This window comes from Micromys minutus (genome assembly GCF_963924665.1).
Source record: "Micromys minutus genome assembly, chromosome: 27".
Lineage (NCBI taxonomy): Eukaryota > Metazoa > Chordata > Mammalia > Rodentia > Muridae > Micromys > Micromys minutus.
Window position 1 is genome coordinate 34,143,482 of NC_137962.1, and position 15,035 is coordinate 34,158,516.

Genomic DNA, 15,035 nt, shown 5'->3' on the forward strand with positions numbered 1-15,035 from the left:
CAAAGGTGGCCTTTGAAGGTTTGCAGCAGTGACTACCCCAGGAGATGTCCCAGTGCCTGTGGAAGCCTGTGAGAGTACAGTAATGATTACTAAGCACATACTATGTGCTAAATTCCCCTATGACACCTCTTTCTTCTCTCTCACAGCAGCCCTTTGCAGTAAGGATTGTGACTTTTTTTTTCACATATTCAGAAAACAGAGACAGAGTCAGGACTGGGGAGATGGCTCCATGTGGGTGAAACATTTGCCATACAGTCACCAAGACCTGAGTTCAAATCCTGAGAACCCACCTAAACGTCAGGCATGGTTGTCCACCCACAGTGAAACGAGAGGCACAGACATGAGCCCATGAAGCTGTGAACAACGTAAAAAGGACTCTGTCCCAAACAAAATGGAAGGCCAGATCTCACACAGAAGTTTGTCCTCTGATCTCCAAAGCATTGCCATGACCTACATATACATGTGATCATATACACACACATACATGCGCGCACACACATGATTTAAAGTAACTAGTCAAACTGCTTGAGTTTTGCTTTTGTCTGGTTTGTTACAGAAAGAGCTTTGCACAACCAGAAAGAAAAAGAAGTGACAGATTCAGTGAGACATGCCAGGGTGGACAGAAAGGACAGGAGGTATCATGTGACAATGTGTTGTCACTCCCTCCCACCCACACACTCCCACTAGAGATGAAACTGTTGCTTTGTTATAGCATTGGAAGGCCTCTGCCAAACAGGCCCTGTAGCAGTGTACAGCCTTGGGCAGACGCAGATCTTGGGTACTAATAGACCACAGCCTATAGAAGTACCAAACACTATAGCTGCTTGCAGGTATGTGCCATTGTGCATGGAAGCTGTAAACACTAAAGAGAAGGGAACCGACCAAGTGCTTTGAGCCCTCTCCTCTATCTCACATACACCCAAGTCAGCTTCCTACCGAGGTCATCCAGGTTGCCCTGACTCTGGGCAGAAAGCACTGTGTAGACAATGCGAGATGGCTTTGCAAGGTAGCACAGCCTAGAGAGAAGAGAACCTCTCTGATCCACTTGAACCTGATTGAATGTGCCTGCCTCACCCCCACAGTTCACTTTTACTCCTTGTAGGCCCCCTTACTGCTGACCTGAAAGTTTGCAACAGGCTGCTCTGAGACCCTCCCCTCCCGGGTCTCCTGCACTGCCAATGGCCTTGAAATAATTGGGAACAGCTAGGCACTGAATATATTCACACAACCACTGTGCTAGGAGCTCAGGACACAACAGGAAAAGCATTCTTGCCCTTTGTGGATCTGACTGTTTAGCCAAGGAAAATGACTGTCATCGGGAGTGGTGGGGCCAATAAGACCAAGGAGAGAGAAAAAAATAAGACTAAACTATAAGAAACTTGGAAAATGCATGTCTGACTAAGGACCTGATCTAAAATATATAAAGAACTCTCACAGTTCAATACTAAGGAGGTAAAGGGTCCAATTCTTTTTAAAAACCTGCAGACTATATTTATAAAAGCAAACTGAAACCAAACAAGAAGGCTGCAGCTCACTTTGCATATGCAAAGCCCCGTGAACAACCGGCAGCAATGGAAGGTTTAAGAAATGTAACTGAGTAAATATTTGAACACATGCCTCTTTGAAGACTTGGAGACGGCATGTGGGCACCTGGAAGAATACTGTGTTATTATCCGTGAGGGAAATGCAAATCAAAACCACTCAGAGGTACAGCTACACACTAGAATGTTCAGACTTAAAAGCCAGATGGAGGCCGTGCTGGCAGATGTGGAAGAACTGGAATTCAACCCCATTTTTGGAAGGAATGGGCAGAGCTTCAGCCATTGCACACCCAACACAAGGCTAAAATGCAAAATAGCAACCACATCAAGTGCTAGTGAAGATGTGGAGAAACAGCATGACCCAGTACATTAGCTCACTTTGCTTCTCATCAACATAAGGAGTCCCAGAGCTGGGTCTCCTGTGAAGAGACAGTGTTTGGCTGGGCAAGGATGGTGCACACACTTTTCAACACTCACATTCAGGAGGCTGAGGCAGGTAGATCTCTCTGCAAGTCAACAAAATGAACGCCAGGCCAAGCAAGGCAACACAGTGGGACCAATGACTCTCTTCTCCGAGCACACATGTGGTACAGACATGCATGCTGTCACTTCCTAGAATCCCTGCATGCCTGAGGACAGGTGGCTAACCCATGAGACACCTGCTGCAAAGCAAGCATGCTGGGTGGAACACAGCTCCGCAGCCTGAGATCTCATCCGAATCTGCCGCATGAGAGGCTATCAGTACAGCTTCCAGGGTGATAGGGTGGCAAGGGTTTTGAAGCAGTGGGTCCCAAAACTCTAGTGGCCCCACTCTCAGAACAGCAGCAGCAGCAGCAGCAGTAGGGCTCCGCCAAGAGCGGACATTGGGGAATACCAGTTCACAGGGCTTGGGTGACAGATCTCCAGAAGAGAGCGCTCTGGAGCGCCATAAAACACAAACGCTTACTTGGTGTTGAGGACAGAGTCTGATGGAAGCGGAGTGGTGGTGGAGAGGTATGCGTGGGGCTCTGCAGCAGCTGACTTTCCCAGCGTAGAGGACAAGGACGGGAAAGCAGCAGTAGGAAGGCTCTTAGGTCCACTCAGAAGGAGCCCCCAGCGCACCACCGGCCAGCTGATGGCTGCCACCATACGGCTGGCACTTCATATCTGGACTCCATATCAATGGATCAACCAAACGTGGAACAAGATTCAGAGGAAGCTGGAGAGATGATTTGATGGATAAAGTGCTTCTGGTGCAAGCATAAAGACCTGAGTTCAAATCCTCGACTCACTCACCAAAGCTAGCTGCGGCTGTACACATCTATAACTCCAGACTGGGTGGGTGTCTGTGAGTTTGAAGTCAGCCTGGTCTATAGACTGAGTTTCAGACCAGCCAGAGCTACACAATGAGACCCTGTCTCAAAAGAGTAAAAAGGGGAGAAAAAAAAAAAAAGACATGTGTGGTGGTACACACCTTTAATCTCATCACTCAGGAGGCAGAAGCAGGCAAATCTCTGTGGTTGAGGCCAGCCTGGCCTACAGAGCAATTTTTAGGACATCCGGGGTGTCTTGGTTAGAGTTTTATTGCTGTGAACAAACACCATGATCATGGCAAGTCTTATAAAGGATAACATTTAATTGGGGCTGACTCATGGGTTCAGTCCATTATCATCAAGGTGGGAGCATGGCAGCATCCGGGCATGTATGGTGCGGGCAGAGCTGAGAGTTCTACATTTTCATCTGAAGGCTACTAGTGGAAGACTGACTTCCAGGCATCTAGGGTGAGGGTCTTAAGCCCACACCCATAGTCTTAAACCCACAAACCTACTCCAACAAGGTCACACCTCTTAATTGCCACTCCCTAGGCCAAGCACATACAAACCATTACATTCCACTCCCTGTTCCCCATAGGCTTGTTCAAGCACATTAGTCTATGGGGACCATATCTGTTCATAGCATAATAAAAAAGTACATTTAGTTCAATTACCAAGTTCCCCATAGTCTACAGCAGTCTCAACAATATTAAAAGTTCAAAGTTCAAAGATTCTTCTGAGAGCCATCCAATCACTTAACTGTAATCCTCAAATCAAGACAGGAAACCAGCTGGGCAAACTCCAAACTGCATCTTCAGTCCTGATGTCAAAGCAGTTTTCAGATCTCTAACTCCTTTTTCATCTTTGTTGACTGCAACAAACTTCTTTTCCTGGGCTGGTTCCACTCACTGATAGCAGCTTTCCTCAGCAGATAGCCTATGGCTCTGGCATCTCAAAAATCTTAGGGTCTCCAAGACAACTTCAATGTTACAGCTTCTTGTTTCAGTGTCTGGGAGCCACACATAATCTTCTTGGCTCCTCCGAAAGGCTGGTGTCACTTCTCCAGCTCCCCCCTCTGTAACAGTCTAAGCTCAGGTTGATCCACTCCACTGCTGCTGCTGTTCTTGATGATAATCCCATGGTACTGGCATCTCCAATAAATACACTGGGGTCTTCACTGCAACTAGGCTTCATCAATAGCCTCTCATAGGTTCTTTTCATGTGCTAAGCCTCAATTCTTTTGCATGACCCCTTCAGTCCTGGGTCATCAAGCTAAGACTGCACCTCCACCAAAAAATGGCCTTTCGTGGCCTTTTACAGCGCCAAACCTCAGCTGCTCTTCATGACCCCTTCATGCCTTCAAAACCAGTATCACCTAAGTGACTCTTACACATTACCAAGTACAGCTGCAGCACGGGGTACAACCTTGGCTATCTCTGAACACAGCTCCTTTGTGCTCTCAGAAAACACTTCCCAGGAGATTTCACCTCACTGATGCTCTTCTTGATCACCGCTAATTTCTTAGCTCCAGGTAACCAGCATCAACTGTCCCAGTAGTCCCTCCTATTTTTTACTCTAAATCCAGAGATATGTGGCCATAGGTGCTGAGTTCTGCTGTTTGCAGGAGCTGGAATAATGGCCCCCTTGTTCTATTACATTATCACTAGCTTCCTCATTTCCAACTCCTTCACTGCCTAAGCTTGGCTGTCCTGGATCTTGCTCTGTAGATTGACTGAAAACTCAGAGATTTGCACAGTTCAATTCATCCTCAGCAACAAAGTCTTCCATATTCCTACTAGAATAGCTCATTAGGCCCCAATTAAAGCATTCCAGGGCTCTCCAAATCCAAAGTCCCCAAATCCACATTCTTCCAAACAAAAGCATGGTCAGGTCTATCACAGCAATATCCCAGTCACTGGTACCAACTTAGGGTTTTATTGCTGTGAACAGACAGCACGACTAAGGCAAGTCTTATAAAGGACAACGTTTAATCAGGGATGACTTACAGGTTCAGAGGTTCAGTCCATTATCATCCAAGTAGGAGCATGGCAGCGTGCAGTCAGGCATGGTTCAAACAGAGCTGAGAGTTCTAAGTCTTCCTCTGAAAGCTGCTACTGGAAGACTGACTTCCAGGCATCTAGGGTGAGGGTCTTAAGCCCACACCCACAGTGACACACCTACTCCAACAAGGTCACACCTACTCCAACAAGGTCACACCTGCTCCAACAGGGCCACACCCTAGTGCCACTCCCTGGGCCAAGGATATTTAGACCGTCACCTTGTTTCAAAATAACAAATAGAAAACAAAAAAAGAAAGAAAACTCCTCCAACAATAGTAACAGGAAGGTGAAGAGGATAGCAAGATGAGTCACTGGGTATGCTAGCTGCATCTGACAGCCTCAGGTCATCCCTGAAGCCCACCTGATAGAAGAGAATCAACTCCTGACAGTAGTTGCTCTGACCTCTTCCAAAGGTCCTGAGTTCAGTTCCCAGCAACCACATGGTGGCTCACAACCATCTGTAATTGAATCTGATGCTCTCTTCTGGTGTGTCTGAAGACAGCAACAGTGTACTGTTATTAAAAAAAAAAAAAAAGAGTATGCTTCAAATTTTATTTTTATTTTGCATGCATTGGTGTTTGGTCTGCATACATACCTGTATGAGGGTGTAGGCTCCCCTAGAACTGGAATTACAGGCAGCTGTGATCAGCCATGTGGATGTGGGAATTGCTCACTCACTGGAAGAACAGCCAGTGCTTTTTAACCATGGAGCCATCTCCCCGGCCCCAACATTTTTTTAATATGAGGTGCAGAGTGATAAAGACATTTGACATTTGGCCTCCATTTGTGTGTAGGCAGGCCACCTGCTCGTACATGCATACACTATAAGGAGCCTTTGCCCCCTTTACTATTTGATTAACACAGCTCTTAAGAAGCCTCTGCACACAACAGGAGCAGGTCATGGTGCTTCCCACCTGTTGCTCCAGCTTCTCTGGAGGCTGAGATCAAAGGATCCTTTGAGCCCAGGAGTTTGGTCCCAGCCTGGGAGACACAATGGGACCCTAGCTGAAGGCAAATAACATAGCCTTGCAGTAAGTAAACTGCCTGCAGTGTACAGAAGACACTTGGGGTGTGGCTCAGAGTGCTTGTCCTGCGTGTGCAAAATCCTAGGTTCCTTCACAGCACTGTCAGAAGATTTAATAAAACAGATTATGGGAGGGTAGCAGAGGTTATGTGTACAGATGTTTAGCTGTGTACACAGGGATTTAACCGCTGCATGTTGGTATCAGTAGGCATGCCAGAACTAGTCCCCGAGGGCATTGAAACATAACTTAAATCCTGCCACCTCAAGGGTTGAAGAATATCTGGGAGCCATGATCCTAGCTCACTCAGATAATGTCAATATGACTACCTGTAACCCCTTCCTACCCTGAGTGACAGACTTTCACACCCATTGCTCCTGGTGGGCTCTTAGATACAGCCTAAGCAGTCTAAGTGGACCGTCTCCAGTTTCTCCAACCCAAGTTGAGATGACATTATCATATCCCCAGTGGCCCTGGCCTGAGCCCATGAGTCCCGCCCCCTTTTCTGCCATCCCATGGCCACTCCATCACCATGTTCTTTAACCCCCATAGAATTCTACTCCCACCTGGTTCCCATCTGCTTCGTTCCATGGACTGTTTGTACCTCCTGCCTGACTTACTGCAGAGCCTACACTTGCCTCGGGAGTCTCCCCGACCCAAAACTTCTACGGTTCACATCTAGAAATGTCTCCCAAAGGCTTATTGTCAACTCTTGAGCCCCAAATAGAGGCAGCACTTGGTTCAAGATTGGTTCCTGAGACCTTATGAATGAAATGGTCCATGAATGTGTCCATAATCTTTGAGGTGTGTTCTTTAGAACTACATCTTATCCCTGCTCTCTCTCCCCCTTTCCTCCCCCTTTCTCCTCTCTCTCTCTCTCTCTCTCTCTCTCTCTCTCTCTCTCTCTCTCTCTCTCTCTCTACATCACCACGAGATAGCATCCTCACTTCACCATCCCCTACTATGACACTCTGCCTCATCATAGGTCCCAAGACATTGAAGCCAAGTAACTGTGGGCTGAGACTTCTGACAGCCAAACTAAAAACTTGTCCTCTTTTCAGTTGGTTTCCTTGGGCATTTTGCCATTGCGACAGAGAGCTCAGTGGTACGCCATCCTCTACAGGGTAACCAAGTGGGCTTTGTCAAGTGTGTTTTCCGTTGGAAACTGTTCCATGGTCTGATATCACACTCAGTAAAAGCTACCGCCCCACAGTGGAAGACCTCAAGGCCTCTGGAGCACTGACCTCATTTATCTAAACTCTCTCACCCACTGAGACACACCCTCCTGCTGACCTTGTAGGCACCAAATACTGGCAGTGTTGTGTCTGCCTCACCCCTGCACATAGTATGTATCCAGTGAATAGTGAACTGGGGGTGCTGTTGCTAGATTCCTTCCTCTCTGTATTAGTCAAGGTTCTCTAGAGTCACAGAACTTATGGGTAGTCTCTATAGAATAAGGGAATTTGTTATGATGATTTACAATCTGTAGTCCAGTTCCCCAACAATGGTCAGAGGTGAATGGGAAGTCCAAGGATCTAGTAGTTAGTTGCTCGTTCCCACAAGGCGAGTAGATTCCAACAGACGTGCAGGCAAGTAAATGTGAGCCAGAGAAAAGCCAATCTTCCTTCTTCCAATGTCCTTCTGTAGGCTCCAGCAGAAGGTGTGGCCCAGATTAAAGGTGTGTACCACCCCCCCCCCTGAATCTGGGACTTGTTTTGTCCCAGATTGACCTTGAATTCAGAGATCTCCTGACCTTAATCTCCTGGGACTGATTCATAGCCACTATGCCTCAAGATCTACATGCAAAGATCCAGATCAGAAACTTGTATCTCTCAGCTTCAAGATCTGGATCACAGGTGAGCCTTCCAGTTCTGGATTGTAGTTCATTCCAGATATAAACAAGTCGACAACCAGGAATAGCCATTACACTCCCCTTGCACTGTGCTGGGAGTGGGAGGCACAGAAATGAATCAGATGCCTTCCTGCCCTCCAGGGGCTTGTCCTTGGCTCACACCCATTAGTGGACCATCACAAGTCTGTGCAAGACTACATTAATAAACGGCCACACACAGGGCGGCTGGTGAGTGATGGAAGACTACTTCATACATATGGTTTGGGAAGAGAAACCAGGGTGCCTGCGTGGCCTGGTTGCTGTGAGCCTCAGTTCTAAGCTCTTTTTATGGCCTATGTTAATTTGAATATGCTTGGTCCAGAGAGTGACAATGTTAGGAGGTATGGCCTTTGGAGGAAGTGTGTCACTGTGGGCGTGGGCCTTACCCTAGATGCCTGGATGTCAGTCTTCCACTAGCAGCCTTCAGATGAAGATGTAGAACTCTCAGCTCTGCCTGCACCATGCCTGCCTGGATGCTGCCATGCTCCTGCCTTGATGATAATGGACTGAGCCTCTGAACCTGTAAGCCAGCCCCAATTAAATGTTGTCTTTATAAGAGTTGCCCTGGTCATGGTGTCTGTTCACAGCAGTAAAACCCTAACTAAGGCAACACTACCAAAGGAAACCCTAGGGTGAGTGAAAGAAAGCTGTTAAAAAGCAACTGCTAGTCATCCAGAGGTCATGGGCTAGATTCCAGTAGGCACAGAACAGAGCCATGAAGATGTTCTCTGGGAAAGTGGCTTAGAAAGCTAGGTCAGGCTAGCCTTGTTACAGCTCAGATCCAGCAGCACATTTAACAGATGGGGAGACAAAGGCTTGGGGTTCAGGGCTGAACAGCACATATGTCCTCAGGCAGCTCTCACCAACATGGTTTTGAAAGCAGTGTCCCCTACCTCCAAGAGACCCAGGATCCAACCCCTTGATGTGACATTACCCACACACCCAGCCCCTGCTTCTCCTTTCACATTAACACTTCAAGATTTTATTTAGCATTTTCATGAAGTTGGACCAAGATGTCTCGTTTTACACCTGGTCCAGTCAGAACATAAACATCATCGCTGACAACCACAGGACCAGGCTTGAGGCCAGGGATTGACTTGTTTCAGTCTTGGAGTTTGCTGGAGAACACCTCAGCTCTGTCTAGGGGTAGGCCCCGGTTCACAGATGAATAGGAAGGCTCAGAGGCCCCCAGGGTCTTGGGGACAGATTCCTGGGTGATCTGTGAGTCGTGTGTTGTTTCCCCATCAGAACTGCCCATGTCCCTGATACACAGAGAAAACCAGGATTAGGGGGGCAGGCAGACCTGGACTCCTCCAGTTGCTCAGGCCCCCAATTTAGGCATTGCATTGCCTTCCAAGACATAATGTCAACAAACTGGTATTTTTTTTTTTTTTTTTTTTTTTTTTTTTTTTTTTTTTTTTGGAGCTTTGGTTGTATGCTAGGCCTCGGGAATAAGGGAAGGGTCAACCTTCTTGAACTTATACAGATAGTGTCACATCTTTGAGCTAGAGAACTGGAGGCTATTTTTCCAAGTCCTCAAAGTGCCCTGATCATCAGGGGAGACAGGTCAATGTCAAGAGTGATCACACAGAGAAGACAAGTCCAGGTGGAAGGCTTCCTGGAGGAGGAAGAGGAAGATAGGCTGGTCCTAAAAGAGTATCCTCAGCAGAGAGAGGCTCATGGGATTGAAACAGGAAGACTCTGCCCTGAATATTACTATGACCTCCATTTTCAACTTGGGGAAACTGCAAACCTGGATACCTTGCTAAGGTCACACAGCCTCATCACAGCGAAAGTATGTCTCCTTTGTAGGGTTTGGGATTGGATCCAGAGCCCACTATGTACTAGGCAAGTGCCAGACCACTGAGCTTCACTCCCAGCCTGAGAACTGAGGTCTGAGTGGGCCCCCTACCCACAAACTGGGATGCGTTTGAGTCCTTCCCTTGCCAGCTGAGTGAAAGGACCCTGAGACACCAAGGTTCTGCTTGCTCTCACCAGCACGATGGCCGGCCGGCAGCCCTTTGCTTTCACTCCCTGTCCTGTTTTAGAGGACCCAGCTGTCAGAACTCACACAAAGCTGAGGATGATGGCTCCAGCGAAACCCACGAGCAGGAAGAAGGGCAGTGAGCCCAGAATGGATGTGATGACAATCATGCCTCCACTTCGCCGGCCAGGCCACGTGTCGATGGCCAAGTAGGGCATGGCTGCAAAGGACCACAGCCCACTTAATCCCCAGAAAATGTCCCATCCTGCAGCTTCTCCTAGGGACAGGCAAGGCAACTTCCCGGCTTGGCTGCCTGGAATCCAGGGTGAGCTAGGAGCCCAGGGCAGTAATTGCTTTATCCAGGCTTTGGCCCGGTGGCCCCCTCTGCTTCTCAAGCCTGCCTACAGTCTGAGTGTTTCTGGTGTTTTCCCCTTTTTTTGCAAAAGGTTCGTTACAAGTCACTTCTGGTGATATCAATGGCACACATAGTCTAAACAACGACTCAGAGGGGATGTGGCTCTCCACCTTTCTGGTTATTGTCGCCCTTTGAAACATAGATGGGTCCTACAGTGGGCAAGTGATATGTGACACTGTCTATACTGAGTTCAGCTCCACTCTGGTGCCCCAGGTCTAAGCAGTCCCATATGCACACTGTCCCCAGAGGCCAACCTTTTGGACAGAGTCCAGGAGTGCTAGGCTTGCTGCTGCCATCAGGGTTCCTAGAGGAATCCCACTGGGCTAGAGCCAGGCATGGAGGTGGAGGTATCCACTATGTGAGGGACAGAGGCCAGGCTTAGAGCCAGGACTCAGCTCCAAGAATCTCAATGCTGTTTCAGCGATACCACAATACATGGGAAAGTCACCGGAAGCGTGGCAAGGAGGGAACGTGGGTGGGGTCACCCAGCTACACACACATGCTACACATACAACATACAGCAAATACACTCATACACATCACACTCGTCTCATACCCCACTACTACACACAAACCACAGACACACTCACGAATAATCCAGTCACACCCACAGCCACATACTTTTACACACTCATCCACCCACCAAGGTACCTCACATCCCTCCATGTCCCTCCTTAGTGTGTGAGCTCAGGCAACTTTCTGGGGCCCCTGCCTGGACCATGCGGCCCAGGTAGCCCTGCTGGGGATGAAGTGGGAGCCAGAAAGTGTCTATGCCAGGATCCCACAGAGTCATGATCACCTGGCGAATCTTTACAAGGCACAGATGTCCCATGGATTTAAGTCTGTGTGACCCACCTCCTCGCTCCCTACTGAAAACCCTGGTGGGACCAGACAGGGTACAAGCAGGACCTCAGTTGCTGGGCAACCTCCTACCCCATCACCTGCCTCAAAGGTACATGGTTCCCCCATCCCCCGTCCCTCCCCTCCCCCAGTTCCTCCACTTAATCCCCCATCTTTGGATGCCCCCTGTGCTGCTATGAATGCTTGCTATTGTAAAGATCTACAGGGCTACCTGACTTTGAATCCAGACAGGGGACCTTGACTTCAGTACACCCACCCTGGCTCCATCTCTGGTATGGATGAGAGAAGAGATGGTTCAGATTAGACTATCTCAAGGAGCGCTGTAAGATACAGCACAGTGGCCAGCTGCTTGGGGAACTTTCCCCGGAGACAGTCAACTTCTCTCTTGATCAATCCCTGACCCTGCATTAGTGAAGTTCCTTAAGGACTTTACCTCACCCCCTAGCACACACTTACGCTGCTTGGTCCGGATGGGATCCGACCATAGTGTCTGGTCCTGCACCAAGCCTGTGGACATGTTGACCAGGACATATTTGAATCTAGAAGAAGAGGGAGTAGGGGTGACTTTCATCTAACCTGTGCACCCAAGCCACAGGAAACAGGAGGCAGGAGGACCATGGGCAGCACACAGGAAGCCTTCCAGGAGATGGCCACTGTGTGAGGTCAGGAAACAGAAGGATGCCGGATTTCACACATATCCCTTGGATCCTCCTCCTGCTTGGTAGCATCTGCTCTAGGAAGCCCTTCATAGTTGGAATTGTTGCTCTGCCTTCCTCTGGGAGCACCCCCTTTTTATTTATGCACCTGCAGCACCCCTGCTGGATGTTAATCCGTATATCCTCCTGGCAGCTCTGGTCCTTGAGGGTCACAAAGAGAATTAGAAAACCAGTCTGATAGCATCTGGTACCAGCAGCAGTTCCCTTGGATGACGGATGCTTTCCCCAAACAAGAGTTGCTATTCAGAAGAGAAGACCCAGAGAGACAATAAGCTCTATAAGCCACCAAAGTCCCAGTTTAGACAGTGGACTGGATAGGCTGAGGACCAATTCATCCACAGCCTGTAGTTCAGTGACCCTTAAAATTACAGCCACTTTAGGGAGCTGTGACTGTAGCTCAGTGGAAGGGCACATGTTCAGCATGTGGGAAGCCACAGCAGCACATGAGGCCTTAATTCAGGCAGCACAGGGGGTCAAGCCTATCCTGGGTTGAAAACCTGTGTCAAAGAAAGAGAGGGGTGGGGAGGAGAAAAGCAGGGAAGGAGGGAGGAAGGAAAGGAAAGGGAAGACAGGATGCATTCAAAAACGTTTGCAGAGCAAGGTGCCAAGCAGGGCCCTGTTGAGTCTCTGAGTACCTGCTGCAAACCAGGAAGCCCACCTGTGACACCTGATCCCTGAGCAAAAGCTCTGAGAAGTGTGGCTTCCTCCATTTTGTCTCCCTCTTGGGTCTTTCTTCCCCCCACTTACACCCACCTGTACTCTGTGGCTGCTGTCAGGGGTGGGTTGCAGAGGCCCTGGAAGTTGGGGTCCCAAAAACAGGTCCCGTTGTTGCCCACCCTGATTAGGTATGCATTCAGGATCTCTGAGGCCTGGGTCACCTCTCCAACAGCATCCAGGCTGGGCAAGTCACCACAGGGGGTCAGGCCAAAGACTGCAGCTTTATAGGGGCCGGACCTTCCACCCTGGGTTTGCCGGAAGGTGGTGCTCAGTGGAGTACCAGCGCTGTCCTGCACAGACACATTCCTGGAGATGGCTGTGGAGACGACACAGAAAGTTAAGACCCTGGCCATTCTAACTCAGCAGGAAGCACTCAGTCACCCATCAAACACCCCTGAGTCCAAATCTGTCCAAGGTGGTGCTGGGCATTGGGAAGATTGGCACATGCCCAGCAGTAACAGTGCAGCTGGCCTGGGAGCGCCTCACTGTGAGGTACTGGATCCATCTCTCACTCAGTCTGTCTTGTCCCTCCAGCCCAACAAACCTCTGCCATCTATAGCTGGCAGCCCCTGGCCCCTGGACTTCCAGGTGGTAGAAAATACCCCAGGCTATCCACAGATGTAGGCAGTAATAGAGGCATGCTGACAGGCTGAAGTGCTGGAAACATTAAGAGGCTGTAACTGGGTAGCTGGTCCCCAAACCCAGGAGCTTGCATCAAAGGGGGTTGTGGTTTGGGTCTGGGGGGGGGCAATCCTGAGACAAACGACCTAGGTTCAAAGGCCAGCGAGATCAGAATGTAGCTGTCAGAGCCCCAGAGAAAGACTCCACCCCGTCTTCATCCCCAACTCTACCATAATACCCTGCATGCTACTTGCAGACAGTGACTCTAAAGTGAGCGATGCGGCTGGTATTAGGTGGGTACTCGGAAACTGGTGTGGCCCCCCCACACCCCACCAACCGGGCAAGAGCAGCTCTGAGGCCACAGCCACAGTGGTGTTAGTGTGTATGTGAGCAGTGATGAGCAGGACATCCCGGGCCTTCATGGGCATGCAATATCCCACCCCCACCTCCTTCCTTCTCCCTATAGACTGCCAAGGGCCCTTTTGGAGGGAAGCCAGTTCCTTACCTGAGTCCACCATGGCATAGAGGTAAATCTCATAAGAGCCGCTGAGAGGCTCCGAGCTATCAAACATACACAGAGGCTTCTCCAAGGCCACGGTGGTGAGGGTAGGGTTGTTGGTGGCAAAGGTCACACTGGCCAATTGGGGCTGGAGGTTCACGGCTGGGAAAGACAATGAGGGTAGGTGCTGACCTCTGGGTACGGGAGTCATTGAGCACTTGATGCAGGTCCAACACTGGGTTTGGTCCTCCCAATGGGCCATCTCATGAACTTCTCTCAAAGATAATCAGTGCCCCTCTGCCCACTTTGCTGGTCATCCTGGGCAGACACATCCCTACCCCACCCCAGTCAGACAGCTGCTGCCCTCTAGACGTCTCTATGAGGTGTCTCTGCCCACCTCGGGCCCTTCCCCCTCCACCTCCAAGCTCTTCTCTTGAACGGTCTACCCTAATAAGCAAACCTCATCTGTTTTCCTTTCTCGCGGACCCTTTGCTACTCCCCATTGGCTTCCCATCTAGTCTAGTCTCTCGGGAAAGACAGTGAGGTCCCCAAGTCCAGGGCTTTTCCTTGTCAGCTGTCAGCTTCAACCCTTGCAGGCATCCCTCACTACCTGCCTCAGCCACAAGGATCAACAAGCCAATCCCAGGATAGGCCATCCCTCCCACTCCAGGAACTTGCTGCACTACCCACCCCACCCTACTCCCAGTCCGGGGTCACCACAGGACTGGGTGGCTTTGCTCTCTGCAGCTCCTGTGTGGTGTTCTTCGGCAACATCCATCCCAAGGTCGAAGCCAGCCCAAGAGTGGGCACTGGGATTCCGATCGGTTTCTATTACTATAGCTGCTAACATCTGTGTCCCTAGTGCAGGCGCCTATTACTGGACCCCCTTAATGAGATTCCCACTCCCCTCAGGCCCTCCTGGACACGCCCCGGTGTTCTGGTCCCCGTCTTACTCCAGCCACACCGCAGGCATCCGACGGCCAGCAAGGCCCAGAGCAGGAGCATCGCCCCAGATAAGCCTCTGCAAAGCACTCAGCAAGCGAGTGCGCACCTGGCCTCCGCAGCACCGCTCACCTGCACCAGCAAGGGCGTGCCACGCCCCTCTCGAGCGGACCAATCCGAAGCCTCTCCTTGAGATATTTGCATACAGTCCCGTTCTGGGCTCCTCCCACCAGTGCTGTGCTAAGGACCAGCAACTAAAGCTCCTTCTCTGGATTTTCTGCAAAGCTCCTACGGTGTGCTGAAACTGAGCTGACGCTTCCACCGTGTTGTCTGAGCCAACCCAATCTTTGAAACCTCAGTTTCTATACTGTAAAGTAGAGATGCTAATTCCCACAAGCATCTTTGGGACTTCATTTTTTGTATTGTAATGGATTCTAATTCTCTCAAGCCTGAGCCCATACTATGTGTCAGATA

The 15,035-nt window shown here is 49.7% G+C and overlaps 1 protein-coding gene across 2 annotated transcripts; it reads right to left on the minus strand.

Moving 5' to 3' along the window:
• Window positions 1-8,908: 8,908 nt before the first annotated feature.
• Window positions 8,909-14,624, minus strand: UPK3A (uroplakin 3A; the record flags this gene model as incomplete). Of its 2 annotated transcripts, XM_080938919.1 has the most annotated exons (6): window positions 8,909-9,068; window positions 9,878-10,010; window positions 11,523-11,605; window positions 12,536-12,815; window positions 13,626-13,781; window positions 14,573-14,624. In XM_080938919.1, the coding sequence occupies 6 exons, from the start codon at window positions 14,622-14,624 to the stop codon at window positions 8,909-8,911; spliced, it is 864 nt and encodes a 287-aa protein (XP_080795045.1). The 2 variants fall into 2 exon arrangements, with proteins under 2 accessions (XP_080795045.1, XP_080795046.1); XM_080938920.1 differs by lacking the exons at window positions 11,523-11,605; window positions 12,536-12,815.
• Between the last annotated feature and the right edge of the window lie 411 nt (window positions 14,625-15,035).